The sequence below is a fragment of the Hippopotamus amphibius genome, chromosome 7 (genome assembly GCF_030028045.1).
Source record: "Hippopotamus amphibius kiboko isolate mHipAmp2 chromosome 7, mHipAmp2.hap2, whole genome shotgun sequence".
In the NCBI taxonomy this organism is placed as follows: Eukaryota; Metazoa; Chordata; class Mammalia; order Artiodactyla; family Hippopotamidae; genus Hippopotamus; species Hippopotamus amphibius.
The window spans coordinates 126,622,038-126,637,297 of record NC_080192.1 but is presented as its reverse complement, the minus strand read 5'-3'; the positions used below and the strand labels follow the sequence as shown (position 1 = coordinate 126,637,297).

Below are 15,260 nucleotides of genomic sequence, written 5' to 3'. Positions count from 1 at the left end.
TGCAAGAGGAAATCTGTGATCTCTTAAAGCCGCTGCGTCTTTCTTTTAAGTGTTTACAAGTGTATAATGCACATTTAAAAGTAACAGAAGGAGCTTAACATCCCTGCTCCATTGAATTCTCCAACTGTCTTCGTTTCCTGATGTTGCCTTCAATGCTTTTAACTGAGCCAATCCTCTGCTGCTTTCCTGTGGGTACACCGTACACGTCTTGTCTATGTTGTTAGATAGGCTTCAGTTATCATTTAAGTAGCTGCCTCTATCAGCGCTGATACCACTATCACTATTCCTGAGTCACTAGACACAGTAGTTGTTAGCGTGGGGCCGTGCTGTGTCCCGTGTCACCGTACCTCTGTGTCCCAGGTAAAGACATGGGGATGGCCAGGTGACAGAGGGTTTCATTCATTCCCTGCTGGTTTGCACGAGAGCCATGTATTTGCCCTTTCCGGTTCCTACTCTCCTCTCGGAGGGAAATTTGATCAGGGCCCGGCCAGCAGCAGGGCAGCAAGGAGGGGGACTTGAAATCAAGCAGAATAACTGGCTCCTGGATGATCAGGAAGCTGGTGACCTGGTGAGAATGATTTGGTTGGATCTGGACACCCATGTCCTTGTGTCAGCTCAACGTCTCTGCTGTTCAGTTTCACCTGTAACAGGAGAAATGGGCTGGAAATCAGTGGTTCCCCTCCCACAGTGGGCCTCCGCTTGAGCGTGCATCAGAATCTCTGGAGGGCTTGATAAAACACAGGGAGCTGGGCCCCACCTCGGAGCTGGGGGCTGGGAATTTGCATTTCTAATGTGTTCCCAGGCGATGGTGATGCTGCCCACCCAGGGTCACACCGTGAGAAACACTGGGCTAATGAGCCTTTCTCAGTGGTACCCTAGGATGCTGCCACCTGTGTCAGACTTTTCTGTTCCAAACATCACCTTCTTTTCTAGATGGAGCCAGCAGGACAGAAAGATGAGCCATTCAGTGCAAAAGAGAAGAGGCTGGTAAAATGTCCTTCTCAGGTAGGCAAGGACTGGAAGGGGCGGGGTAGGGGGTGGGAATCTCCTGCTGAGTTGAGGAGAAAGGTGGCATCACAAAGAAGTGGGCTTTGCTGTGAAGTGGGTCTTACCTGGCTGAGAGCCTAGCCCCACTAGAGTCTCAGGTCTGTTCTTCTGGGCCTGGGCACACCTAAGGTTTACACCTGTGGGCCAGGAGAGCTGTTTTAACAGAACTGAGGCCCCTTCATGCTTTGTAGGAACAAAGCCACAGCTCACCTGACCCCAAATGCCAGGATGGGTGTCTTAAATATGTGCCTAGTGTATCGTAGGTATAGAATTTGTGTTGCTGAATAAATGGATGAAAAAACCAACTGAATGTAAATGAGTAGAATTCCTTTTACCTCTTAATGCTAGTCAAATTTTTGTCCTTTGTTGATGAATTGGTAAGTTTTTTGTTACTGGGCTGTAAGAACTATATAATTCATCCTATTTTCCTTTTTGCCTTGGCTGTCAGGAAACTTACTATTAAGTTCTCTTTTCATTTAAATATACCTACTTTGCCTGGTGGCATGAATCTCAGGTAGAGAGCGAGAGATGCTGACTGTTGCAAACGGTAGATTTCAAAGCGTTGATGAGCTCCTTCAGGAAACTAATGGGCAGTACAGAGATGAAAAGCCAGAGAATGGTTTTCTCATCATTTAAAGGATGGTATGAATGTTTCAAATTGGCCAAAGGCATTGCTGGGTGATCAAACCTGATGATTAAAGGATATGGATTTCTGGATCGTGGTTACAATGCATCATCTTTCTCTGCAGGAGAATCCCTATCTGTTCACCTACGTGAACAGCAACTATCTGCCCAGGTTGCTAAGACCTCATGCGAAGTTTGAGGTATGAGAGGTTTTCTGGGATTGATAAACGTGCCAATGAACAGGGGTGGTAACTCACGGAATCTTTGGAAGCTTCTGAGGGTTTCTTTATGTTCTGGATCTGGGCAGGCTAGAAGGGTGAAGGAGCACGTGTGGCTGTCCCCTTGGTGCTTGAAGCAGGGCTGCCCTCCAGCTCTGTCTTTAAAACAGCCTCGGCAACCGGCACTCCGTGGCTTCACGGGGTGGGCTGGGGGCCCGGCACTGCCTGCTCCCCGTCTATGCTGATGTGAGACGAGCATCTTCAGGCCCTCCCTGAGTCTCTGACAAGTCCTTTTAAACTCATCTGAGCCCTTCATCTGAAGAAGAAGTCAAGAAAAGGCAGAGAAATGGGGTGACGTCGGAAAGCAGTCAGCGTGGAGACCCAAGGTCTCAGCTGTCGGCCACACCTCTGGGGGGCCACCTCACATTCACGTCTTGCTTATGGCTTATCTCATGAGTCTTTCTGATACTTCCTGCCAAGATTAGATAGGGCACTCTGCACTCCTCTGAGGACCCAGGAAACACTGGGCGGCGGTCCTCCTTCTCAGAGGACTGCGGGCCAATATGAGCTGAGACGAATTCAGTCCTAGCACCACCCCTGCCTCCCTAATGGGTAAAAGAGGGTGCAATTGACTCCCCGTGGTGAAGGCAAAGCTGATGGCCTGGGCCTGCACCACAAAGCCCGAGAGAGACACCATAAAAGACTTGATTTATCAGCCTGTCCCATGCTTTCTAACTCATAGCACAGGAGTAAGGATACATCTGGGAAGCAACATGGCACCGTGAGTTGAGAGAGCTGGATCTGGGTTCAAATCCAAACTCGTCTACTTACTGGCTTTGTGTCAGTGGAAAAGGTGCTTAACTTCTCTGTGCCTTAGTTTTTCAAATCTGGGAACTGGTGATAGTCATAGTCCTACCTCATGGAGTGACTAAGCTGTAATAAGTTATTAAGTGTAAAGCACATAGAGCAGTACCTGGCATGCCGTGAGTTTTACAGAAGAGGGAGCCATGCATATCTCCAGGATGCACTTACTGGATACTGGCTGGGTACCACTAGGAGGGCAGGGACTCAGAGCAGGTACCTAGTCACTGGTAGCTAAATAACTAAATGGGCGGGTGGGTGAGTGGATGGAGACCAGGCACAGGGGGTAAAAATACAAATACTTTGCTTGTCCCAAGGAACTCAGTCTAGTGGAATCAACCAGCAGTAATAGCACAATGTAATAAGTGCTGTAAAGTTTCCATGGGGTATTTTGGGAACACAGCCGAAGAGCAAATGACGGACAGGAGAGAGTTGAGAAGGCTTCCCCAAGAGTACCCATGACCTCAGCCTGAGGATGACAAAGGCCAAGCCAGGTGGGTGGGAGGGAGGGAAATGGAGAGAGGGAAATGGAGAGAGGGAAATGGAAAGAGCAGAGACAGGTGTTTGGGCAAAGACGTGGAGGGACAGAGAGTTGGGTGGATGGTTTGGGATGCTGGGGGCCTTCCAGGCCATGCTGAGGAGGATGGACTTTATGCTGATGTTAGGACAGGGTAGAAATATGCTTATTCAACCAACAAGTATATATTGAGTATCTACTGTGCAGTATTCTCGGCTCTGGACATACAGTAACCAAAACGGATGGAAGTTCCTGCTTTCACTGAGAATCTGGGCAAGGGAGTGACTTTTATACTGAGAGAGAAAGAGTCCTCTGAATGGATTCAGGAGGCTGGGGAGGAAGCCCACGGGCCTACAGCAGCGATGCCTGAACACATGCCTGTGTTTCAGGAAGAAGGGGCATGGCCTGAACTCAGGCTGAGGCTGAGGGGCCAGGGAAGAGGGGTCCAGCTCGGGAGCATTTGGAAAGGGTGCTGTGGACACTCAGATGTGAGTGTTAAAGGAGAGGGAGAAATCCTACAAGATGCTCAGGTTTCTGTATTAAGTGAGATCTTCCGAAATTGATGCCCACCTCTCACCCAGTTTCTTACATTGTGAGATCCATTTCTTCTTATTTCTCCCTGTGTCTCATTTCAGGTGAGAGAGAGGATGGAAATCACTTGTCCTGACAAGGATCCCTCTGAAACGATTCCCACCTCAGGTAACTGGCTTGAGTCATGTGATTTTTAAACTCATTTGCGGTCTAAACCATCAAAGTAAGAGCAGCCTTAAGATGACAGAGGCTTTCCACACAATCTGAGATACACCTGAGAGGTTTTTAGAGGCCATACAGCTCTGTATGCAGACTCGTAAGTTCATGCCTGTGTTTGATTATTCTTTAACTAAAATATGATAACATTATCAGAAAGCATTTATTGAGCATTAACTGTGTACCAGACCATGCTCTGCAAAGGGCCCAGTGTCAGGTGAGTGAGCTGATGTCATTGTCCCTGCCGGGAAGCCTCGATGACCTGAATTTGTTCTCTGAAAAGCAAAACTACCTTTAAGCAGGAAGCAAAAATAACCAGTCCACACTCCAGGCCAGAGCCATACGCAGGGTGCACCCAAACACTGCACAGCCCAGAAAAGCACGCCGTCTTAGAAATGTGCCGTTTTCACCGCTTCTCGGTGTTTCCAAAATGACTGTTGCTGGGCCATGGACGTGAGGCTCATGGAACATTCTAGGCAGAGACCTTCCCAAAGAGGGGCTGCCTAAGGGCTGAACCTTTTCCTCCAGGTGAGCCAGCCTGAGAGTGATGTGTGCACATGACGACAAGAGGTCACGGGAGGTGGTGAGGTGGCCGACACGACTCAAACCTCAGCCCAGGAGCATTTCTGCAACAGTGCAATGGGTTCTTACGCTTGCTCCCGGAGGGTGACTCATGCGTTCATTGATTTGTTCACTTGTTCACTTGTCTATTAGATGATTGTTGAATGCCTCCTGTGTGCCTTCCAGGATAGAAAATGAAGTTTGGAGTTGTCACAGCATGCAAATCTTTGTAGTCAGATTGTCCCCTCTTGCCGAGTGTTAGTAGAACAAGTAAGTGTCAGCCTGCCCTTTATGCCTGTCTCAGCTCTACACACTCAGATCAAGCCAAATGACGTGTACGTTGAAAATCTTCTCACCAAAACTTCGGTATATAGCTGGCTCTTGACGAAGTTGCAGAATAATGGAATAGGTGATAAAAGTCTTACACACACACACACTCTTAGTCTTTAGACTTTTCCCCCCATACTTAGTGACAACCCTTTCCTACTGGTTCATTTACTAGCAGAACTCGAGTAACAGAAACATATTATTAGCTTCATAGGTAGGCCCTCCAATAGCAAAAACTCAAAGACGTATGTATGTGTGTATATACATATACATGTATGTGTAGAGGGAGGGAGAGGGGAATTTGAATGTTTTAATAGCCATACTCTTTACAGTGAAATGATATCCCTCCCCTTTTAATCTTATCATTCTGAAAGGATGGTCTGTAAAGATTCTGCAATCTGTCTTGATTACGTTCCCATCATGACACCGATAACCAACCAATCCATTACAGCATCTCTGAACATCTGAAAGCCAAATAAAATGTGAATTTCTTCTTTATTCCCTGACCCTGAAGATTATCATGTTTATTGGCACTTGCAGATGTAAACACAAGAAATTCTGAGACCTTGAGATCTGAGATACTCTGGTGACAGAAGCTGTCTGGAGAAGCAGATGGATAGATTTAGGCTTCCTTGGTCTAAGCAAGTGGGCCTGGGACCAAAACATTCGCACTGGCCAACTGGGTGGCAGCACTCACGGGCGAACGCTGGGCCTGAACCTCTGAGTCCCCCCAAAAAGCGTCATTGAGGAAAAGGGCCACAGCTCACTGGACAGAAATGAAAAACATTTCATTACTGCGTTTGACCTATGACTGGACATTTTAATCACATTTGTGGCTGTCAGGGTAGAAAAAAGACTTCGCACAGGGCCACGTTATTATTACCCTTGATAATTGTCATATTTTCAGTGAGGTCGTTCACTCTTCTGAAGATCATGTTTGCAATTTCTAATTGAGATGAAGGCATCTGATACATACTTATAAGAACAGGTCATCTTATCTTTACACCCGCAGTGACTCAGCACATGGTAGGAGCCTGATAAACGCTTGTTGAACTCATCTTATTTATAGTGTATTTCTATTTCAGCAAATTAAAAATTCCCAGGGTTAGAAAAGATCTTAAAAACCAATTGGACCAAAGTGCCTTCCATTAAGACAATTTTTCACTAAGGCTATCTTACAAAATAACTGTTTCACCTTTAGAGTTATTTTCAAAAAACCTTCTTTTCTAGTGTCTGTCTCAAACCAATCCACAGATACACCTAGCTAATGAAAAATGGCAATTTCAAAATAAGATGCTGCCTTCATCAACAGGCCACGGCCCCTGGCAGCCCTGGTGCCTCACACTCACTCTATCCAGAGCCCACAGGTGATGAACCTTTTCTACTGATCTATGAGGCTTGGGATGAGATATATAGAGCTGATGTAAGTAACTTTTATTACCAATTGCTATTTGGTAGCATGAATAAATGAATGCATGCATGCATGCTTCCATGTTCTCCTTCTGGTCAGTGCATACGTGCAATTTACTGCATGCTGCCTCGTGTGGGCTTTATAAATTCTTAAGTACTTGCATCACTTTACATTACTTCACGGCCCTGTCCCTAATATAGTTGGGATAACTAAGACAGATATGTTGGGCCTGGTAGATCACTTAAAGTTTTCTCAGTGAGGAAAGGAGTAGCATTTTGTAAACAGAAGAGTGGCAGTAAGGAGCCAGAGAGGACATGGCTCATTGGATAACCATTGAAGCTGGCTGTCTTTGCTAATTCCAAGCAGAGGGGAAAATTCATAGTATTTGAAAACAGGATTCACAAAGCTAATTCTATGCCACTGTCCCCAATACTGTAAATTAGAACAGTGCATTTATTTTAAGCTATTGATTCCTTTCTAGGTCCCTGATGTCATTTATTTTACCCATTTGGCTAAAATGAGTGATTCAAGTGCTGTTGTGGAAATCAGCCCAGGTTACAGCATTGGATGACCACTAGGGGTTTCACTTCATTGTGAGCCAGTGGTGTACTGTCCAGTGCACGTCCTGAAACTGTTTCTGTAGTCACCACCTGCTCATGAGTCTTGTGACCTAACCTAGCCTGTGACTAGGAAGTAGTGATGCCCCACAGGGAATAACAGCCTGCCTGTCCCCTCGGCGGGACCAGCCTATTGAACAAGTTCGAACTCACTCACCCCAAGACACTTGGATGAAGGTATTTCCCTTCCCTGCAGTTTCCATCATTTAAAGCTTTGAGAGCTGTAAAGTCTCTGACACAGAGCCTCTTTCTCAGCCTTTAATTCAATTGAACACATTTCTTGAGCTCCTACGATGTGCAAGGCACATACTTCTTCATATAAATTCATGCCGAGGCATTTCAAAGACAGAAACAAGGCCCAACCTTTTCCAGCAGTTTACCACCATTAACAAGCAGAAATCCTTATATGTCTCCAAAATCTGAGAGCAAAAGGGTTGGGCAGCTCTAGCTGACAATCAAGAGAAAGTTGGTTTTTCAGGTTATGGCCTCCTGTGGTTTAAGTTGTTGGGCTACACAAGACAGAACTCCCAAGCATCAAGTCTTTCCTGCTGTTCCTTTTCATGTCCAGTGGGCAATGTCCCCATTCTATACTCTAGTCAGCCAGTTTCTGGCTATTCGTGATCTTTCATCATAGTTTGGATGGCCTTCTGATAAGAGGCCCCTTCTGTAGAAATCTTGATGAGTTAATGATGTGTTTATCAACTACTTTCAAGGTGGTGGACAGTTTGTACCAGATAACATTTAGCTAATCAGCCCACACAAGTTTAATCTTATCTCTAAAGAGTTCTTTCCCCAAGGAGAGCAATTGCTAAAGTGCTTTGCTGTGGTTCCAGGCTCTGTCTTTATCATGTATGATGATATTAGCAAAGCTCAAATCAAGGTCTCCAGTATATCAAACCAATGAAATGTGTGTTGGGCTGTATTTGAATAAGATCCCAGATGAGTCAGACTCCTCCCATCTAGACCTGGTTCATTCCTTACAGAATGACCAACAGGCAACCACCCCTCCCAACATACATATCAATCTATCTACACGTACATACACATACATACATACACGAGCGCACGTGTATGTGTGTGTCTCCATTCTGCCTGCTACAAATTTAGGAGACAGCAATGGCCAGTTTCAGATGCCCCTTTTGCAAAGTGTAATGTGCTCTCAGCAAATCTATCCATCTCTTCCACATTTTACCAGCCCCAAAGATTTCCCCTAACCTGTGCACACTAGTTAGCGTCCACAGAATTCACTGTATTACACATTATGGCAACAAGAATACGGTGATTGACTGTCACCATCAGGAGCTAAAATAAACCCTGTAGAGTTGAGGGGAGGAGGTCTTATTTTCCATTTTGTTGCCTTTTTTACCCAGAGCCTGATTTCTTTGAGAAAAGGTCATTTGAAAGTTCCCAGGCTCGGCCCCGTGGACGTGTGCTAATGTGTGCAGCTGGCTCTGTGATTTGATATTGTTCTTCTAACCACATAGCCTTGGGCCCACCCCAGACCCACTAAATCAGAAACTCTGAGGATGGGGACCAACCATCTGTGTTTTAACAAGCTCTCCAGATGATTCTGATGCGTGCTCAAATTTGAAGACCACTAATCTCTGTATTTTGCATACACACATTCACAACTATGCAAGTGTTGGTTTGCATGCTGTCATAGGGAAGAGGCTGGGACTTTTACTTTTCCAATGAGAGCACATCCTCAGTGGGAGCAACAGATCCCCATCTGCAGACAGCATGGAAGTCAGGTAGACGAGATGTCTCCATGGAAGCAGACAAGACCTGGAGATCTCCTTGAACATTGTTTTCACTGAGTGTTAACACGGCTTCCCATGCAGGCGTGATTATACACCATGAGTTGAAGGTTGATGGGTGAAGTAGGTTATGTGTAGTCCGGTGGTATCAAAAGCATCTTGTTCTCTGTGTTTCACTGCCCACATTATAGAGTGACTTGGTGAAGAAGGGCTGTCGAGTCTCCTGGCAGACAGATTTCAGTTTATCCATCTTAAGCAGTTTCCCACTGAAATGATGGGCTTCTTTCCCTGTTGGAGTAGTGGGCCACCCCCTGGTACAAATGCTATATTAGACTTCTTCCAAGGCTGAGGGCTAACTGACAAGTTAGTGCAGCATCAGGCAGCTAGAGACCCTGAAAGGCACATCTGAGGAAAGATGGAGCTGTGTCAAAGTTGGGGTGACTATGGGAGGAGATACTCTGGCAGAGTGGGAGGTATAGGGGGAGTAGGAGGTAAGCTTGTGATTTGAGGAGACAGAGCCACATATGGCATAAGGAATTTAAGTGTGGTTCCCAAAATGCACTTGGATTCATGTCCATAAGTGTATAAGGCAAAGGGGTACATGGATATAGGACAAGTGTACGTATACAAGTAAGTACATATATGTAAGTGTATGTGTGCATATATATGTGTGTATATATGGTAATATTCATGTAAGCTCCTAACTTGTAAGGTGGGCATAAAAGGCCTGTAGCCCTAATGTACCTTTCCAGTGTTATTTTTTTAATTGAAGTATAGTTGATTTACAATGTTGTGTTAATTTCTGCTGTACAGCAAAGCGATTCCATTTTATATACATTCTTTTTTTAATATTCCTTTCCATTTTGATTTATAATAGGATATCAAATGGTCCTCTGTGCTGTATAGTAGGATCTTATTTTTTATCCATTCCATATATAATACCTTGCATCTGCTAATCTCAACCTCCCACTCCACCCCTCCACCAACCCCCTCCCCCTTGGCACCCACAAGTCTCTTCTCTATGTCCATGAGTCTGTTTCTGTTTCATAAATAGGTTCATTTGTGTCATATTTTAGATTCCACATGTAAGTGATAATATATGGTATTTGTCTTTCTCTTTCTTATTTCACTTAGTATAATAATCTCTAGTTGTATCCATGTTGCTGCAAATAGCATTATTTCATTCTTTTTTATGGCTGAGTAGTATTCCATTGCATATGTGTACCACATCTTTTTTACCCATTCATCTATCATTGGACATTTTTTTAAAATAAAGTCTGTTTTCTTTTTAAATTTATTTTATTTTATTTTTTATTGGCTGCATTGGGTCTTCGTTGCTGTGCACGGGCTTTCTCTAGTTGTGGCGAGCAGGGGCTACTTTTTTGTTGTGGTGCACAGGCTTCTCATTGTGGTGGCTTCACCTGTAGAGCACGGGCTCTAGGTGCCTGGGCTTCAGTAGTTTTGGCATGTGGACTCAGTAATTGTGGCTTACAGGCTCTAGAGTGCAGGCTCAGTAGTTGTGGTGCACAGGCTTAGTTGCTCTGGAGTATGTGGGATCTTCCAGGACCAGGGATTGCACCTGTGCCCCTGCATTGGCAGGCTGATTCTTAACCACTGTGCCACCAGGGAAGTCCCTATCAGTGAACATTTAGATTGTTTCAATATCTCGCCTATTGTGAATAGTGCTGCTATGAACGTGGGGGTGCATGAATCTTTCTGAATTAGAGTTTTGTCTGGACATATGCCCAGGAGTAGCATTGCTGGATCATATACGGTAATTCTATTTTTAGTTTTCTGAGGAACCGCCATACTCTTTTCCATAGTGTCTGTACCAACTTACATTCCCACCAACCATGTAGGAGGGTTCCCTACATGCCTCTCCAGCATTTGTTATTTGTAGAATTTTTAATGATGACCATTCTGACCAGTGTCAGGTGGTACTTCATTATTGTTTTGATTTTGCATTTCTCTAATAATTAGTAATATTGAGCATCTTTTCATGTGCCTATTGGCCATTTGTGTTTCTTCTTTGGAGAAATGTCTGTTTAGCTCTTATGCCAATTTTTTTTTTTGATTGGGTTGTTTTTTTATTGTTGAGTTATACGAGCTATTTGTATATTTTGGAAATTAAGCCCTTGTTAGACGCATCATTTGCAATTATTTTCTCCCATTCTGCCGTTGTTTTTTTTGTTTTGCTTATGGTTTCAGTGTTATCTTTTGTTAGCCTCCTTCACATGCCCTTCACTTAAGTCAGACTGTACAACTATCTGGTCTTTATGGCTGTCATAAGATTTACCATGCTACGTTTGTGCTTCTGCTTTTCTCTCCATCACCCTAACTCTCTCTCCCTCATCCCTATCTCATCATATCCTGAGTTCAAACACCACCTTCTCCATGAAGCCTGCTCTGAACCCTACCCCCCTGACACACACACACCCCTGAGGGTAAATCACCCCTCCAGCTCCAGAACCTCTTAGCACTTTATACCTCTCATCGTGTGCATCAGCCTATACACTATGATAACTACGGATGTTCCTCAGTCCCCACTTACCCTGTGAGCTTCCAGAGGGCATTCTCCATTACCGAGCACTGCGTCGTCCCCAGAGCACCCAGCCACTGCTTGGTGGCCGATATGTTTGTCACACGAGTAAGCAGCTGCTTGGCCGCATCATAGCACGTGCCTCCACTCAAGAGATGAAATCGTAGAGTCAGGCTGTGGGAAACAGTATGGGGTTTCCTCAGAAAGTTAAACATAGGATTCGCCTGTGGCCCACCAAGTTCCACTCCTTGGTATATACCCAAAATAATTCAGACCAGACATTCAGATGTTCTTAGCAGCACTATACACAATAGCCAAAAGATGGGACCAACCCAAATGTCCATCAACAGATGAAGGAACAGACCGAACGTGGTCTATCCACACAATAGAATATTAACTATAAGAAAGAATGAAGTCCCGGCACCTGCTACAACATGGGTGAGCCTTGAAAACATCATGCAAAGTGGAGAAAGCCAGACACACAGGTCACATTTTATATGATTCCATTTACATGAAATATCCAGAATAGGTAAATCCCCAGACAGAAAGCAGACAGTGGTTGTCACGGGCTGGCGGGAGTGAAGAGTGACTGCTTAGTGGGTACAGGTCTCCTTTGGGGGTGATGAAAATGTTTTGGAACAAGATCAAGGTCATGGTTGCACAACAATGAGAACATACTAAATGCCACTGAATTGTTGACTTTACAATGGTTAGCTTTATGTTATGTGAATTTCACCCTGATTTTTAAAAAAATAGTGGTATAAATGCATTTGCCTTTTCACGTCAGAAAAGCTGAGCTGATTTTTTTCCTAATAAGATGATATAATATTTTATCCTAAATGTCAACAGATCCTAGAATAGATGAAATATGGGTTTCACCTATGCCACCATCCTCTCCTTATTCCCAGATCATGTCGCCAGGGGCTGTTTCATGCCCTGAGGGTAACTGCCCACCTGTGGCATCAGGTTCACCCAACACCAGCAGACACCCCCTCTGAAAGCAGGGCCACCTTCCAGCTCCCGAGCCCTGCGTTCAGGCGCCCCAAGGAGAAGACTGGCAGTCAGGCTCTGTGGCTGCTACTGCTGAGCTTTAGGACAAGGGTGGGCTTTTAATATCTTTGTCCAAGCTGAATTAATTGCTCTACTTTGGCTCAGTTTTCCTAGAAGATTCTCCTTTGTTTTCAGAGGAGACAGGAAGCCCATCTCTCTTCATCTTTGCTTTCAGTTCACAGGCTGAAGCTGGCTGACATCAAGGTCATTGGCGCCCTGGGCGACTCGCTCACGGTGAGTTACTGCCGGTGGAAGGAAGGGGCAGGAGAGGAGGAGATCTTGGTTACTAGGAGAGTCTCACTCCTAGCTCTCAAGCTTTGCCACCTCCAGTCTGACCTCCGTCCCTCCCCACCTTCCTGCCCATCCTTGAGTCCAGCATTCCCTGCCCATCATGTCTTCCCACCTCCATTCTAATCTCATCCTTCTTCTCCTAATGCTGGAATGAAGGAGAGAGAAGGAAGTGGGGGGGACCCCAGAAGAAGCCCCTGAGATGAAAGTAACTCAGCCCAAGCAACACAGCCTGTCCATGGTGGGGCAGAACTGGACGAGGTCTCCCGCCCACAGTGTAGGGCCCCTTCAAAGACCTGGTGCTTTGTTTTGTCCATGTAGGGAAGCAAAGGGAAGGTTCCAAGGGCAGTGGGGTGATGGGAGAGGAACAGGTGCTCATGCAGGAGGGGTGAGAAAACTGGGGTCAGTGGAAGAGACGGAGGTCCTAACGACGACACAGCCCCTGTCTGTACCTGCCCCATGCTGACCTCCCAGGCCCCGCAAAGAGCTGTGCAGAAAAAGTGGAATCAGGTTCTTAGAAAGCTGGGGTGGGGGGTCCCTGAGGCCCTTGTACTTCTGGTCCATAGCAAGTCATTACAGAGGAGTCAAGCTGCTGCTCTCTGGGTCAGTAGAATCAAGGGCCTCTAGCTGAATGTTCCCCCAGATACCAGCTTACACTTCTCACGTCTGTGGCCTGTTCACATTGATATGATCTCACTCAATAGCCTCAACAAAATCCTGTGACGTATGACTCTCCTTAAGCTTAAACCAACAAAGAAGATGAAGCTGGATGAGGTGAAGAGAGTACCACGGCCACAGAGCTTTTAAGTGCTGGATGAGGACGGAACTCTCCGGTCCTGACTCTGAGGCCAGAATTCTGTCCCTGTCCCATAGCTGTCTCCTCCATGACCCCTCAGTCACTCTTCACCCCAAAGGCCCTACTGCTCCTAGCCTTCTGGCAAGGACAGGCAGGCTGGTCCTTAGTACCACTCATCCCAGCCACTTTCTGCTGGGTGTGGCCTGATATGGCCTCCCCCACCCCCTGGTCTCCTTGAGATGCTCTCAGGATACAGAGTCATCAAGAATCAACACAACTGGGAATTCGCTGGTGGTCCAGTAGTTAGGACTCGATGCTTTTACCACTGTGGCCCAGGTTCTATCCCTGGTCTGGGAACTAAGATCCCACAAGACATGAGGCCAAAACAAACAAACAAACAAAGAAACCTAAAGAATCAGCACAGCTGTTCAGGACTTCCTGGGGAGGCAGTACTTTGAATGCGACATACCTGACAGATGACAGAGGAATTGGGCACCAGAGCAGGGATTGCACCCTGGAGGCGGGAGGGAGGAGGGGTGGGCACCTCTCCTAGAGGCCAGCCTTCCCCTACAGTCTGCCTGGGAGGCCTTTGGTATGACCTTTGGAATGGCTCTGCTAGGAATAACATGCTTTAGGCAAGGGACATGTACCTGCAGTGTGTGTCAGGGTGTGGTTTTAAAAGACCCTTCTCTGTCTTTAGCTGAGGGGTAGGTACATAACATTTCCTTTTAATTTTTCAAAGTGTATATATGTGGGCTCTATTCATATCAAAGGATTACAATATACTTCCCTTTATGAAATAGTTCATAACTCTTAAAAAATGAGGAAAATGGGACCCTGAAATGTGTCCTTTGGAAAAACTGTACACTGCAGTCTAATTTTCAGAGCACTTCTGCCAGCCTAGGGCCTGGACAGGGTTTCTTAGGGTGAGGCCAAGCTTGGGGGGCCCCAGGACCTCCAGCAGGAGCTTACACTCATTTCTGATGGGGCAGGAAGCACATCAAGATGTAGTGCTGTCAAGACTCTAGATTCTAAAGTGCCAGGCGTTCCGGCCTGGCCAGGAAGAGAACACAAACCCTCTGGCAAGCAGGCAGGGAAATCATCCCCTTGTCATTCCCTCTCAGGCAGGTAATGGGGCCGGGTCCAAGCCTGGGAATGTCCTGGACGTCTTGACGCAGTATCGAGGTCTGTCCTGGAGGTGAGTGTGGGCGTGGCAAGGTCTGGAGACGCCTCGTCACGGGGCAGGGAGGACCCCTAAGCACGTAGAAGACAAGTTCTCTAGCAGAGGGATGAGTCATCTAGTGCTTTTCCATGAGAAGTTTCTAGGTTTAATTTAAGGAAGGTATTAGCTTCTCCAAACCGCTGTGTTCCCCAAAACAAGCCCGGACCTGATCAGGAAGAGTTAGGGGAGAAACGACTCAAATGTTTGGGTTGGAAAAGCTTTGGCTTCCATTTCTAGCTCTGGGCAGTCATCTCAGAAGGAGGCAGCAGCCCTCAGGACTGGCGTTGTGGCTGAGTCCCAGCTGCCTGCTCCGTGTGACCTTGGGCAAGTTATTCAACCTCCCTGAGCTGGTGTCCTCACCGTTGACACAGAGACAATAATACTGCCTTAGCATTATCGTGAGGCTTAGAATTTAAATGCCTAGCACAGTGCCTCGCACAAAGGTAGGTATAAATGGTAGCCGGGATCATTATTAAAGGGCCTTCATTTTACAGATGAGGAAGCATGGCTCAGAGAGGGCAAACAACCTGTCCAACATCACACAGATGATGGTAAAAGAGCAAAAAGTAGAGTACATGACTCCTGACCCCTAATCTGCTGCATTCCCCATCATGTATATTTTGTGCAGGCTTGCTCCTGCTCTGCCTGTCACCAAATCCCGGCCACCACAGGCTGCAA

The 15,260-nt window shown here is 46.1% G+C and overlaps 1 protein-coding gene across 5 annotated transcripts in view; it reads left to right on the top strand.

Annotated features, from left to right (window-relative positions):
- Window positions 1-15,260, top strand: part of PLB1 (phospholipase B1) — a 209,730-nt gene that overhangs the window by 134,798 nt on the left and 59,672 nt on the right. For all 5 annotated transcript variants that reach the window (XM_057742730.1, XM_057742728.1, XM_057742727.1 and 2 more), the window contains 5 exons: window positions 934-1,005; window positions 1,797-1,871; window positions 3,903-3,966; window positions 12,452-12,510; window positions 14,485-14,558. In XM_057742730.1, the coding sequence (XP_057598713.1) occupies window positions 934-1,005; window positions 1,797-1,871; window positions 3,903-3,966; window positions 12,452-12,510; window positions 14,485-14,558 (344 nt within the window). The remainder of the gene's footprint in view (window positions 1-933; window positions 1,006-1,796; window positions 1,872-3,902; window positions 3,967-12,451; window positions 12,511-14,484; window positions 14,559-15,260) is intronic.